The 14,409-nt window shown below is 52.2% G+C and overlaps 6 protein-coding genes across 6 annotated transcripts; 3 read left to right on the top strand and 3 right to left on the bottom strand.

Moving 5' to 3' along the window:
• Positions 1-72: 72 nt before the first annotated feature.
• Positions 73-2,688, top strand: CDV56_106338 (putative protein kinase; the record flags this gene model as incomplete). Its single annotated transcript, XM_026759957.1, has 1 exon — positions 73-2,688. One exon carries the CDS (start codon positions 73-75, stop codon positions 2,686-2,688), a length of 2,616 nt encoding a protein of 871 aa, XP_026616810.1.
• Positions 2,689-4,526: 1,838 nt separating this feature from the next.
• On the top strand, positions 4,527-5,066 carry CDV56_106183 (uncharacterized protein; the record flags this gene model as incomplete). Its single annotated transcript, XM_026759802.1, has 1 exon — positions 4,527-5,066. One exon carries the CDS (start codon positions 4,527-4,529, stop codon positions 5,064-5,066), a length of 540 nt encoding a protein of 179 aa, XP_026616809.1.
• Positions 5,067-5,581: 515 nt separating this feature from the next.
• Positions 5,582-6,803, bottom strand: CDV56_106070 (putative extracelular cellulose binding protein (Cip2); the record flags this gene model as incomplete). The annotated part of the gene is made up of 2 exons (XM_026759689.1): positions 5,582-6,714; positions 6,758-6,803. The coding sequence occupies 2 exons, from the start codon at positions 6,801-6,803 to the stop codon at positions 5,582-5,584; spliced, it is 1,179 nt and encodes a 392-aa protein (XP_026616808.1).
• A 230-nt stretch (positions 6,804-7,033) lies between these two features.
• On the bottom strand, positions 7,034-8,443 carry plyC (polysaccharide lyase family 1 protein; the record flags this gene model as incomplete). The annotated part of the gene is made up of 4 exons (XM_026759574.1): positions 7,034-7,323; positions 7,371-7,628; positions 7,670-8,022; positions 8,082-8,443. 4 exons carry the CDS (start codon positions 8,441-8,443, stop codon positions 7,034-7,036), a joined length of 1,263 nt encoding a protein of 420 aa, XP_026616807.1.
• Positions 8,444-9,158: 715 nt separating this feature from the next.
• Positions 9,159-11,154, bottom strand: CDV56_105768 (uncharacterized protein; the record flags this gene model as incomplete). Its single annotated transcript, XM_026759387.1, has 3 exons — positions 9,159-9,422; positions 9,477-9,716; positions 11,104-11,154. 3 exons carry the CDS (start codon positions 11,152-11,154, stop codon positions 9,159-9,161), a joined length of 555 nt encoding a protein of 184 aa, XP_026616806.1.
• A 1,099-nt stretch (positions 11,155-12,253) lies between these two features.
• CDV56_105545 (amidase family protein) lies at positions 12,254-14,119 on the top strand (the record flags this gene model as incomplete). The annotated part of the gene is made up of 3 exons (XM_026759164.1): positions 12,254-12,540; positions 12,600-13,027; positions 13,086-14,119. 3 exons carry the CDS (start codon positions 12,254-12,256, stop codon positions 14,117-14,119), a joined length of 1,749 nt encoding a protein of 582 aa, XP_026616805.1.
• Positions 14,120-14,409: the final 290 nt, after the last annotated feature.

Below are 14,409 nucleotides of genomic sequence, written 5' to 3'. Positions count from 1 at the left end.
CTAACCCCACCCGGTTCTCGACATTATCAGCCCCCTCTACACCTCCCTCCAAAATAGAATAATACAAGATCAATGCCTGAGACCCTCCACAAAAGTGAAAGCAATGATGGTACGGGCGACCAGACTGGGCCTGGAATCCTGACTGTCAAGCTCGGCTGGGCTTATGGCCTGAGCCTCCCAGACGACCCAGACCCAGACCCGGACGTGTGCGAGCGATGGCGCCCGTACGCGATCGGAGAATATGAAGGGTGCCAGGTGTCCACAGAGGCGATGGCCGTCTACGCCGCCAAGGGAGCGGTTTCATGGGCGGCAGGGCACCGGCCGTTCAAGTTTGAGGTGTCTGCGTCTCCGGCCTCCGAGTTGACGGTATCCCTATTCGTCAGGGACAGCGACTGTGATGCGTCGACGTCGTCGTCGGGAGGATACGAAAACCAAGTCATCCCTCTTGGACTGATCGGATTGAACCCGTTCCTGACAAGTTCGGGTAAGCAAAGGGTGGACGTCCAGGATGGCACGGGGAGAGTGGAAGTCGAGGTTTCCTACACGCAGGAGGCTTCGCCCTTGGAGGCGCGGGAAGTGTGGAGCGTCCGCGGGGAGAACAGTTCTGGTGATCCTGATCTCGTCTATGTCGAAAAGAAAGACACGGGTCGAAGCTACGGCATGAAGGCCATTGATATCCGCACCGTGCACGCCGTTGCTGCTCCTGGATCTGACGCTGACACGGACATTAACATGGCACCCAGCCTTAGCCTCCGCTCTGCCATCCAACACCCTTTCATCGCACCGCTTAAATTCGCTTTCAGGTCGTCTGAAGGGGCGCTGAATCTCCTTTCGCCACTGGCCAGCGGCGGATACCTTTTTGACCATTTGCAAAGAGAGCGGCGGTTTGATGTCCACAAGGCGAGATTTTACGCTGCGGAGCTGGTATGCACACTGGAATACCTGCATGACAAACATATCATTTTCGGTTCTCTGGAGCCGGAGAATATTCTCCTGGATTCCTCTGGCCATGTCAGTCTCTGCAAGCCTGGCCTTTTCGGATTGGAATTGGGGGATGGAGATCGCATTTTGCCCGGCATGGCCAAGTATCCAGCCCCCGAGGTCCTTCTTGACGACCGAGAGCCTTCCCGGGCAGTGGATTGGTGGGCTTTGGGGATCATTCTCTTTGAGATGTTGACGGGCATGCCCCCTTTTTACCACAAGGACGACGGCGAGCGGCGGCACAAGATCATCGACCAAGACCTACAGCTACCTGAGAGCCTGCCATCGACCGCGAGGGACATTTTAACCAGGCTCCTCGATAAAGACCCCATAGGACGCTTAGGTGCAAACGGAGCCGCCGAAGTGAAAGCCCACCTGTTCTTCCACGCTGTGAAGTGGCATGAATGCCTCCAGCGGAAATATGCAACTCCCTTCAAACCCCACGACGCCACAGCGGTCTTCTGGCGGGAGCCTTATACATACCAGCCCTTCAAACGCCCGGACAGAGAGCAACGAGAATTCGAAGGAGAGATGTACGAGCAAATAGGCACCACTGAGTTTCCTTTGTGGATACCAATAGGTTCGGTCAATGACAAAAGTAAAAGTAACGCCGCAGACAAGAATGCTTCAGTCTCACTGAATCGCGGCGATGATGATGGATGGGAGTTGACGTGGGAGCCAACAGAGCAAGAATTGTACTTCAAGAATCGTTTCACTGACGAAAGGAATACGGCCAAACCCAAAGCTGCAGTCCGGGACAAGATGTTGCCCCCAGCGGTTGAACATCCTAGTGAGCGCCAGAAAGAGGAAGCACTCGCAGCTGCATTGGAAGCCGGATACAGCAATCAGGTGTTCTCTCAGATCCTCAGATACAGTACAAATCTGAACGTGCGGATTCTCGACTATGACCAAACGCCCGACGGTATAGGGATAAGACCAGATACTCGGGACATAATACCCGTTACACCACTAGAATGGGCCGTAGAGCACGAAAGGCTCGATCTCGTGAATCTATTCCTGGATAACGGCGCTGACGCGAACTTCACCGTCTCCCCACGAGACGGACCGGCGCTGCTCAAGGCAGTGAAAAGAAAGTCCCAGAGGCTGGTTGAGATTCTTGTACAGAAAACCGACCGCGTCTCCTGCACCAGAGCCCTCGCTCTCGCAGTGGAGCAGCAGGACATCACGACCGCCAATACCTTGCTTGCACATGGCGTGCGCTGCGACTTTGAAGAATCAGATCGGCCTCTTCCGCCTCGTCCCTTCTTCGGGGACTACGACTCCGATCTTTCGCGAGGACTAGGAGCGGAGGACCTGACGCCTCCTCTCGTCCGGGCTGCTAGACTCGGCAACGTGGCTCTGGTTGCCTTGCTCCTTGAACACGGCGCAGATGCCAATACCGCCTACCACGATCTCGGCGGTCGCCGCGATGGATATGAAACCAGAGATTCGACAATCCCAGCCAACTTCTCGTGCGGAAGGGTCGTACAGATAGCGATGGAGATGGGTCATTCTGAGATCGTCCATTTGCTCGTCGATGCCGGCGCAGATATCAATCTTACACACCCGGTCTGGCCTAAATCAGTCTGGCCGGTGCCGGGTCACATCTGTCAGCCGGTACCGAGGGCTGTGTACGTCGAGGTCAGGGCTGGCCTGGAGGCAGCGGTAGCAGCAAGAAAAGGCAAGGCTAGCTTCATTCCAGATTGATGTAGTACCATGATCCCACTCTCATGAAGGAGTATTTAGAAGTCCATATCAGTGTTCCGTGGGTGTCTTGTCTTCTGGCAGCTATGTATTCTTTTCAGCAATTGAGGGTTGAATCATGGCGACCATCACGGCCATCCACTCGCTTAGGTTACAGTTAGTTATCTTCCCGGCAATCTTCGGTTCAGTCCTTCGGGCTTCAAGAAGCAAGCCTGATGGTGTTACTGTTCTCCTTTTGAGGGCAGGGATATCTTTGTTGATTGCTGATTGCACTGGGCTACCATAAGTATATCGACCATTTTTCATGGTGAGACAACTCCATCTCAGCCTTTTCCTTTGCTACCACCCGTCGAATCCTGCGATATATGGGCCATGGCATAGGTGAACGCCTCTCCCCTCTCTGATACCTGTGGAGACGGTGGAGCTGAGACATTGCGCACAGATAACCCCAGTATACCATAATTGTACTAGCATTGGTGTCGTTGGTGGCTGTGGGTGATCCCTGTTTGCCCCTCATTATTGCTTGATAAATAACGCTATGCTTTGTGCGGTTGAGTTCGGTTCATGGCTGCGCTTGTCTGCGGGTGGCTTCCTAAACCGTCCAGATAGTCCAGTTTCACCCAGTTGGAGGGGGAGGTTGGCGCCACATAGATCCTACAGAGTACAGACTGAGTGATTTCCTGGTGGGAGGTTGAATCGAGGCAAGCCAAGAGGGACCGTGGATGATGCTGCTCCGTCAAAGTCAAACAGGGTATCCATCATTGTCTTCCGCCATATCCCCTAAACGCAAGATGAACACGAGACAATCAAGTCGTGTCCTTTGGAAATAAACCTACTATGTGCTCCATCCCCAGACCCTACATCTGTCCCCTGCATTGTGCTGACCCATTGACCCACCATGGATGAGGTGAGAGTCTGGCAGGCGGGGAATCAATGCAGCATCACCATTGATTGAATATCGGAAATGATGTGATGGAGACACTGTCATCCATCAGCCAACAATCTTCCTTGTCTCCTCGTTTCATTTATGCAGTCTCCACCAAATCCCAAAGATAGAGTTGCTACGGTTGCTACACATTCTGACCCTATTGGATGTGCCCCTGTGTCCCGCCCTCTGCCTCAAGTCAAATGTACCCCCAGTCGAAGCACAGCACAGGCGGGTGGAGGTGACGGATTTAAAGGGATGCAAAGTCCCAGATGCCTACTGAGCTTTTGTGCTCCAGGTCATCATTCAATTCACCTTTTTCATACGCCCAGCGCTCCGTACCTACTAGGGATATACTACCTTCAAGATGATTGCCCCTACGGACCCTGTTCTGTCCTCCAACTCGGAGACCCCAATGACTCGGTTCGTCCCTGAAATCTCAAAAGAGGCCCTCAACGACAAGGTGATCATGGTAGTAGGTGCGTAGAACCTTCAGAATGTGGCTCCCGTATCCGATGCCTAACCTCACTGCAGGTGGTGCCAATGGTATCGGCGCCAGTCTGGTCGAGCTCTGCTGCGAGAACGGCGCCAACGTCTGCATTGGGGACATTGACGTGGCACGCGGAGAACAGCTGAGCAAGGAGTGTCTCCAGCAGTGGCCCGTCTATTCAGACCCAGCTCTACCACCCAAGCCACCCCGCAGTATCTTTAAAACTGTCGACGTGACCGACTACCAGTCGGTGCTCGACCTGTTCGACCACGCCTTCTAGATCTACAACCGCATCGACCACGTAGTCGTCACCGCCGGCAGCATGGAGGCAGGCAAGAACTGGTTCGACAGCAGCCTGAGCTTGCAGAGTGTCCGCCAGGTAAGAACCCCAGCCCGTCTCTCAAAACACTGAATTGACGCGACAAGATGCCATCCCGTACCGACATCGATGTGAACCTTCTCGGCTCCCTCTACACCACCCGCATCGCGAGCGTCTACCTCCGTCACAACCGCGGCGTGCACAACGACCGCTCCATCCTCCTTTTCTCCTGCGCCGCTGGCTTCAAGGAAACCCCCGGCGTGTCCGTGTACCAAGCCGCCAAGCACGGCGTCCAGGGCCTCATGCGCTCCCTGCGCCCGTACTTCTCCTCCCCCTCCAAGCACAACCTTCGCATCAACACCGTTTGTCCCTGGATGACCCAGTCTTGCGCCACCGGCGCCAAAAAGGTCGGTGACCGCTGGGCCAAGGAGGGACTGCCGGTTAGCACTACTCTGGAGGTGGCCGAGGTCGCGGCGGGGGTGTTGGCTGATCCGTCACTAAACGGGACTTCAATGTATGTGGAGGGTGGGCGAGCCTGGGAGATCGAGGCCAATATCGACCGTCTGGAGCCGCAGTGGCTGGACGAGGAGCCGTCCCAGGTGCTTGCCAAGGGGCAGAAGGTGTTGCATGAAGCATGGGCTGCTTGAGCTGCTTGAGCTGCTCTGCGAGATGTCTTGCTTTAGGTGTATGATACCCAAGAGGATGATCATGGTGCAGGTAAATTCAGGGAACTGACAGTATTTCGGGCTGGCTGCTAGTTAGATACATTTGTTAGCTGAAATCAATACAGCATTTTCTTCAAAGATTTGGTGTGCCTCGGATCAATATTGTATCCTCGTTGTCAACAGAATTACCGAGCCCGGTTGAATCCTCGGGACCAAACATGTCCAGCACCAACCTAAGCCCGTAGTGCCCCGTATGCAGGCCAGAAGAATAGAGATCCTAGTCAAATATTGTTACCTTCTTCTTCTAGAGAGGCAGCTACTCTGGCTTGGATGGAGTATTGGCTCAAGTTACTATTACAACAGTGATTAGAGCTGGTAGAGCTGAAAAACTCCATAGACCAACAGGTAATCATCAATCAATGGCAGCTCAGTTATAAAAAAACATTGAATCAAGCATACCAGCGGAGAAGACAAAAGGCGAAACAGAAACAAGAGAATCAAGTCAAAGTGGGAACCTCCCAGCTCATCCACGGCTTGCTATCAAACGCAATCCCCGCATAATTCTTCTGCACCGTGGTGTTGGCCTCCATCCCCAGCAAGAACCGATCGATAAACGCAAACAGATCCCCCCTCTGCTGATCCGGAAACGAGCAATGCGGATGATCCGTAGACATCGAATAGCCCATATAGTCCGGCACCCCCATCGCCTGCCAGATCAGCCTCGCTGTCCCCATACACCCCAGCGCCGACCACGGGCCCAGCCACTGATATCCCGCATTGTCGATGGACAGCAGACCCCGCGGGGCAACCAGTCCCGCCAGCAGATGGTGGTCAAACGGGAGAAGCTCAACGTCATTCGCATAGGTCTCGAACGCACTCGCGAACCAGACGTTCTCCTGTACGATCTCCCCCGCCGTCTGCACGCTCTGCGGCGCGCCGTCTTCTGCCTGCGCCAGCCGCCAGCATCCGGACCCCCCCGTGCCGGATTCCTGGGGTACGGTGAGTGCGATCCGCGGATCGAATGCGCCGGCGACTAGTGCCCCCTTGCCGTTGCGCGAGCAGCCCGTCACTCCGATTCTGGGTGTGTTGATTCTCGCGGCGGGTGTGGCTTCGAGGCGGTCGATGAGGAGGGATGTTGCCCATGCCCAGGCTATCATTGCGCCGGCGGAGTGGTTGGCCCCGTACAGGTCGTAGAAGAGGCCCCTGCCGCGACTGCTTTGGTCGGTTTGCTGGGCGATCTGGCTGTTGTCGAAGGTGATGCTTGCTACTCCGGGTGGGAGGGGGATGCTTAGCCCCCCGTAGGCAATCATGGCGGGGTATGGTCCTGCTCCTGTACCAGAGGGATAGGTGATGGTTGCCGTGAAGGAGATGGTTTTCCCGGCGTTAGAGGCCGTGATGGTGAGTTTGTTTTGGGTGAAGGTGGAGGTTACGCTGGATGGAGCGGGAGGCTTGGTGCCTAGTTCAAGCTGCTGGAGGAGCGTGCTAATGTGGCTCTGGCGGCATTTCCAGTCGGAGAGAGTGGCAACACGACCGGACTGCGACAGTGGATACCACGAGAAGGGATCGGGGAGTGTGGTGATGGACTGCAGCTGGGGGGAGGGAGGGAGACTCGTGCAGTTGGCGGCCAAGGCTGGATGGTCAGTATGGCAACCGAAGAGAGAAAGGTGGCTTACCTCCAATGGAGCAGAGGCAAAGCAAGACTGAGTAGTAGAGTATCATTATGTTGTCGTGCCGTTGCTGTTGACCTCTCGATAACCTAGTCATCATGCCGTTTATATGCTCGAGACAGGGCAATCACCCGATGAGTGTTGAACTGCCTCTACGTGTTTCAGTACCAACATGATTAGGCTAATATCTAATGTTACATCGTGATCTACATAATCTTGTGATCACATTCGCAAGGATCGTGGAAAAATGCATACATTTAGCATATACTGCCGAATGCAAGGTCAATGGTAGGTCGACGGAACCAACGAGTTGGCCCACACTTCCAGATATGTATAGCCACTGCTGTGCAGTTTCATAGAGTCTTTGGTATTTGGATCTGTTCCCAACTGCTTCTCCGCTTCATCAGGGATTCCATCCCCATCGGTGTCCGTCGCAGGAGTGCCTCCGTTCAGAGTCCCTGCCCCTCCCATAGTAGCTTCATCGGAGATCAAAGCACCCTTCGTACCCCAAGACTGTACTTGCGCGATCAACTGCGTGTCGACACTATCCCTAACCTTGGATGCTCCGGCATCTGTTGAACTGAGTTAGCCGGTGCACCCTAAGCGAGGAGAAACTCACATTTGGTCACGTAGGTCACCGCTTCGGCTGGGGTCATGGTATAGGCCACCGCTGGATAGTTATATTTGGTCGACACGATTTCCATGCCACCGTAGTTTGACGATGACGCGCCGAGTTCAAAGCCGTCCAATGTCCCATCCTGGTCAGGGTCATAGTAGTTGTTGTCGACGTATCCGTGGAAGTTTGAATTCCCACGAGTAAACGCCGTCACCGATGTCGAGGGACCACTGATGAAGTAATTGCCAATGATATTGGCGTCTAACAATTAGCTGGGCCACCGCAGAGGGGAGTTGGCATACAAGATTGACCATCAGAGTCTCCAGCAATGTATCCTCCGCCACCGCCCCAGTTGTACACGACGTTGTTGGTAAACTCGTTGACGCCCTTGACCTTGGGATTGCGCGTCTTGTTATCAATGTACAGATTGCGGAACAAGGAGACCCCGCCGTCAGTCTGTATCAATCCACCGCAGGAATGGGTCTCCAGCCCTTGAGCAATGATGCTGTTTTGCACGGTGATATTGCTACCAGTTCCACTGATGGAAAACGTCTCGTCGCGTCCCCAGGAGACCGAAACGTGGTCGAAGATCATGCTATTTCCTTCGGCGATGGTGATGGCGTCCTTGCCTGAAGTGCCGCCCTTGCCCATGCGACTAGAGAGTTTGTCAGATCAAGCCCAATAATGGTCAGTGAAGGAAGCCTTCAGACATACATCCGGATATATCTCACAATCGCATCATCCGCATTAGAAAAAGACCAGCCATTCCCATAAACCGTGACGCCATCCCCAGGCGCGGTCTGTCCCAGTATCGTCACACGCTTCGAAACTACGATTCGATCGGAGATGTTAATCACGCCTCCGACCGCAAAGACAACGATGCGATCAGTCGTAGAAACAGCATCACGTAGCGAGCCTGTTCCGGAATCGTTCAGGTTGGTAACCACGTAGACTTCGCCCTTGCGGCCACCGATCGCGTTGGCGCCAAAGCCTTCGGCTCCAGGGAACGCGATCAGCGCCGTGGCAGATTGAGAGAAAGCAGCGAAACTGACGAGAAGAGGTGCAGATAGCTTCATATTGAAGGTATGGTCTGCGAAAGTCGGGAAAAAAAGGAGGGGCCAACTTGTATTTATATACGCGAGTTGCAGACATGAAGGAATAAAAGGAATAAGCATGATTGCTGCAGAAATTACCCCGTGCCAAATAAAGCCGTCAACTTGGGGAACCTGCAGGGTCCGAGATAAATTAAAAAGGTTCGTGCTGAGGATATTCTGGTCAATCGGAAGAGGAGGTTGAACCAGGGGCAATTTAGGCAGTCTCATGATGGACGACAATGACGATCATCTCCACCTATCATCTTCATTCACTGGCAAGGATGCTGGCTGATTATTCTTGCTTGAAACTCTTCAAATAGAGCTGTTAGACAGGTGGAGAAAGCCAGCCCAGTTTGTGAGTAGGTTACTGATTGGTGATCACAAGGATAGTTCTCGGGAATAGATAAATGAGGAAGAGTATACGGAGTGCTGATTGACCATAGTTCTATTCTAAGAGAAGAAGGGAAGTAACCTTTACTCCATGTTTGTGCAACCTGAATGCTATAATGAAGAAAGTGAAGTGAAAAATCGATATAGTGACAGGCGAATGTAACTTATTATCATTAGACCATGATCACAGTTCTTCATAAGCTCATATGCGACAATGATGAGCTTTCATATCAGACTATTACATAGCAAATCACTCCTGATATCATGCTGAAACAGTGATTCAATCCCGGCACCGGCGACACGGTCTCTAGATTCGAGGAATCCACTTGCTGACTATCCAATGTACTGCGAAGAGGGTGATTTTCTCGAGGCATGCGCTGGGGCCAACAAGCTTCTGGACAGTAGGAGGAAGGAAATACCAAACAAAATACCAAACAGCGCTGTCGACAAGCAATCTCCCAAAGCCGAGTCCATGGATCGGATCAGGCAGTTCTCGGTCTTTAGGCTCTTCGACTTGTTCCTGCTGGAGAATGTGCGTCTTCAACAACAGTGCCTCAATGACGCAGGCAATCTGGGTGTATCCAGTCAGCATCTGCAGAAGATGTGCACGGTGACAGTAAATTACCTCGAGAGTGAGACTCGCCAGTGATTGACCACATACATCCCCCATCACCATGGCCAGGAGGTCAGGGTGCTCGCTAAAGTGTAAACGTCCCAAACCTACACAGAAACTGAATTCGAATCCATAAAATCTCTCTGTGATCCATCCTAATCCGCGACTTAATCCGAAGACGACAAAGAACATGAAGGGCCTGCGCTGAGTGATCGCGCGAGAATGTGTAACCTGCAGTTTAATCTTCTCAGACTGTGAGAATGGTCAGCTAGTAGTACTTGGGCAGGTGCATAGTAGGAGGTAGACACTATATAGTAGGTAGAGAGGAGGAGTTCCATGGGAGGCCAAAGTAAGGAGCATCCAAAGTTTCCCAGACCAGCAGATACCTCACCTGAAGTGCAAATATCCCAGTTGACTATCTATACACACCAGGGTGCCTTCGTACCAGCATGGAAATTAAGCGTTTTCTCTGCTTGATAGAGGGGACACAATTGCGAAGAGAAACCCTTTCAAGGTAATTATTGGACAATGTCTACCCATCAATGAAGGCCGCCTGTGGGTGGTTACAGGAGCTAAGATGATACTGGGTATTTATTCGCTTCTAGAATTCGATCGCGGCGAGCAAGCAGGCAGTTAGCAGGGGTAAAAGGAGCGCAAGCAGATTGGATACAACTACAACACGGTGTCGAACAAGCAAAGGTCTATGCAACCGATTAACCAAATCATTTGACCTCAAGCTATGCCGAAGCCTCATCCTAACGGTACAGGAACTCGGATCCCCAGTCCCACGAGCATAGCGGCTTCTTGAGTGATCAGGGATATTGAAAGGGATGGCAGATCAACCACAGCAGTATCTCGGACTTGGAACAGTCAACACGTTGTTGTACAAGGTAGTCGAGGTTCGTTCGTGTCGTCAATTGTGCTCATCGTTCCCGAGTTTCACGCCGACTAATTCTGAAGAACAAAATACAAGTCAGTAACCAAAAGTCACTATATAAGGCCTGAGCAAACGCGAAGACTCACAAGCACTTCAAGGCATGTCAGCCTAGGACTCCGACGAGCTGCAGCGTCATATTGAAAGACATAAGTGGTCGTGGCATACATACGTCTTTTCACGAACCTTCAACAGAGCCAAGGCATTAGGCGTGGCCACACTATCGGAAAGCTGCAACCGCTACTGTTTCTCCGAGCCTTCCAATGTCCAGTGAGGTGTTAGATAGGAATTGTTTCAAGCTCTGGAAGTCGGAACTTGGTGTTCTTCAGACTGTGCAGAACTCTGATCCATAAGATCATTTGATTCCGGTGCCACAAGGATCGGCGATAGCAAGAAGCGATTGTCATTGTGCCAGCGGTCGTGGTCGATGAGGCTGTGAATTTCCGGTATTCTTTCCGCGGTCATTGCCACATGTCGCTGTTGACTATTCCGTTGACTTTCTGGCTTGGGTAACACTGACCATGGTGTTTGACAGTAGTGGCAGTTGACTGGGGGCAACCGTTGATGTTGACAGAGCCGAAGGCCGAACTACCATTTGTACGTTCGGGGTCCTGGATGCGAGGAAGCTCGGATGGACATATCGCATATGGCCAAGTCGTCTGTGGGACGGTTTCACAGGCGAACAATGGATCATCAACAACATACCGTGAGCGACAGCGGGGGTGTCTCGCTGGATCCAGGAAGGACCACCAACATAATACCGAGAGCGACAGGGGGGGGGGGGGGTGCCTAGCTGTACCCGAAGGTGCTAGGCTTGTCGGATCTAGCTGGACTCTACACGCGCTAGAGTGCTAGATGTTGTCACCGCGGCCGAGAAGGCAGTCCATCTTAGAGGGAGCCGAATTGTCAGACATTGCTAAGGAAAATGGCTGAGAAGCTGTGGAGAGAGAAAGGAAAAAGGAAGAAACGTGCACCATGGCACCTTGCGAGTTATTCTACAATCTGAGTATGTTCAGTTGCGGTTTCCGTTTCTGGATGGTGTTGTTATGATCTGCTTCCAGAGGGAAAGATCGCGTAAATCTACGCATATCCAGCACAGCTGTTACGTCAACGGAAAGAGAGATGCTATAATAAAGGACATGGCAAGTAGCAGGCTCTCTAGCCTACTCATGAGAGGCATCTACTATGTCGTTGATTTCGGACTATTCTCAAGCTGCTGTGTTCCAGCCTCACATTGCGAATCAAAATGTCGAGTCAATATATGTCACACTCCGTGCTTAATTTCCTGCTGATCAAGTCTTGATCAATGTCGTCCCAATGTTGAGATGACAACAGATGATACGGACGGTTGTTTCTCTCAGCAAGCCAGTAGCCTGGCCGTTCATTGCATATAAGCCTCGAGCTTGATAATTACTCGGCATATTTCAGCGCAGCGCGACGCCCTCTGTCATGGCATTATCCAACACCCAAAGGGTGAAAGTGTAAAAAGAAGAAGACGCAACCTTGACCTCTCTCTCCCCTCCCCCGATTGTCAGCTCTATATCCCATGCAGGATACAAAACAAGCATGGCACAACAATAAATCTATTTCATAGTCGCATTCAGTTGAATGGGTCTATTTATCATTCTTCAAAATGGAATAAGGATAAAAATCAAGCAAATACTTGAGGGTGGAGGAACAGGGATCAACTAGCGTAGGGGCCATGCAATCTCCTGCATTGCATCAACTTCATCCTTCTGACACCACAACAAATCAGCTTGGGGGCTGCAAAAGTATCACAAATACTTGGGCAGCATTACTTGTTCGAATGTAAAGCAGGACCCAATCGCCAACAGTATAACGAGCATCCGCCTTCATGATCCGCCATCTCGCGCTCCTGCCCCTGCTTCTACAGGCAAATGCACAGCCGGCAGAAGACCGTCTGCTAGAGATCCAGACTTATTCGGATCCATCCGTCTACGACTTTCCAGTGCTTGGTACCAGTGGCTCCTCTTTGTTTCCAATGCGACCTTGTCGTGGAATACAATTAGAAGAAGCGAGCATCGACGACTTGCAGGAATACCTATCCTCCGGGCAACTGACAGCTGTTCAACTGCTTCATTGCTACCTGGATCGTATATTCCAGACGGATAGTTACCTCAAGTGAGCACCTATCCTGTAGCTCAGTGCTGACCACGGTTAATATTGCTGATCAAGCACAGTGCCATCCTCCAGCACAATCCCGACGCGTTGGCCATCGCGGAGGCCTTGGATGCTGAACGCGCTCATGGCAAAATCCGTGGCCCTTTACATGGCATTCCCTTTATTGTCAAAGATAATATCGCGACCAAGGACCGCATGGAGACCACCGCTGGCAGTTGGAGTCTCTTGGGGTCGGTGGTGCCACACGACGCGTTTGTTGTGCGGCGGTTGCGGGAAGCAGGGGCGCTGTTGCTGGGGAAGGCCGCTCTGAGCGAATGGGCTGACATGCGATCCAACAACTACTCTGAAGGCTATTCTGCTCGGGGAGGTCAGTGTCGCAGTGCGTATAACTTGACAGTCAATCCCGGGGGCAGCAGTTCTGGCTCAGGCGTAGCTGTGGGAGCCAATCTTGTGCCTTTTGCTCTCGGTACCGAGACGGATGGTAGTGGTACGTGTTGCTTCTTGGAGGTCCCTACTTAGAAATGTCTCTGACAATCGCGGGATAGTAATCAATCCAGCGCAGAGAAATGCTATTGTTGGCATAAAGCCTACGGTCGGCCTCACCTCCCGCGACGGCGTTATCCCTGAATCACTCCATCAAGATACAGTGGGTGTGTTCGGGAAAACGGTGCGCGACGCAACCTACGTCCTGGACGCTATTTATGGAGTTGATACGCGGGATAAGTACACCTTGGCCCAGAGAGGCCGGACGCCTACTGGCGGCTATACTCAGTACCTAAGCGATCAATCATCTCTCAAGGGGGCTGTGTTCGGCCTTCCATGGGAATCTGTGTGGAGATTAGGGCGTCCAGACCAAATATCCCAGCTGATGGAGCTCTTGGATTTGATTAAGGATGCCGGTGCTACTATCATCAATGGCACCGAGTTCCCCCATTACCGCCAGATTGTATCACCGGATGGATGGGATTGGGACTATGGGAGTAGACGTGGATATCCCAATGAATCCGAGTACAGCTACGTCAAAGTCGACTTTTACAACAACATCAAAGCCTATCTCTCGGAACTCGCAAACACCGATATGCGATCTCTGGAAGACTTGGTCGAGTATAATAGAGCCAATTTTGGGACGGAAGGCGGCTACCCCGGTGTCCATCCGGCATTCGGTTCTGGGCAAGACGGGTTTGAGGCGTCTTTGGCTACAAAAGGCGTCATGGATGAAACGTACTGGCAAGCATTGGAATTCTGCAGACGTACTACACGCGAAGAGGGCATTGATGCAGCATTGAAGCACGGAAACCGCACTCTGGACGGCTTGTTGGTCCCGCCGGATGTGGCCCAAAGCATTCAGATTGCGGCCCAGGCGGGATATCCTGTCATCACAGTCCCTGCCGGTGTCAATGAGGAGTCAGGGATGCCGTACGGACTAGCAATTATACAGACTGCCTTTGCCGAACCGACTCTGATCGAATTCGCCAGCGCCATTGAAGACCTGCAGAAAGCCAAGAATACTCCTTGGAGACGTACCCTTCCCGAGTGGCGAGGATACCTGACTCGCAATCTGCCGGTTATCAATGCATGAATAGACCGTTCAGGTCCGTCATTATACGTTCGAGAATGGTAGGTGTTGAGCAAGTGGTAGGCGCTTGTATACCGGGCACGGTTGGTGCTCATTCTCCTCATTGTGGCATGTTAGAGTATCAGGAAGCGAGTCCAGTAGGATACTACTACATTGCTATTGCTGTACAATAGCTTAGCAGCTTTATCAAGATATTTCCCACATACGCTCAAGGACTTTCCGACTCTGTATTATGCAACGAGTGAAGTAATGCATAAAGCGACATGGGTGTAGCACCAAGTGGCTGCGCTCGT

Source organism: Aspergillus thermomutatus (genome assembly GCF_002237265.1).
Source record: "Aspergillus thermomutatus strain HMR AF 39 chromosome Unknown NODE_34, whole genome shotgun sequence".
Classification (NCBI taxonomy): Eukaryota; Fungi; Ascomycota; class Eurotiomycetes; order Eurotiales; family Aspergillaceae; genus Aspergillus; species Aspergillus thermomutatus.
This window is presented reverse-complemented; position numbering and strand designations above follow the sequence as displayed.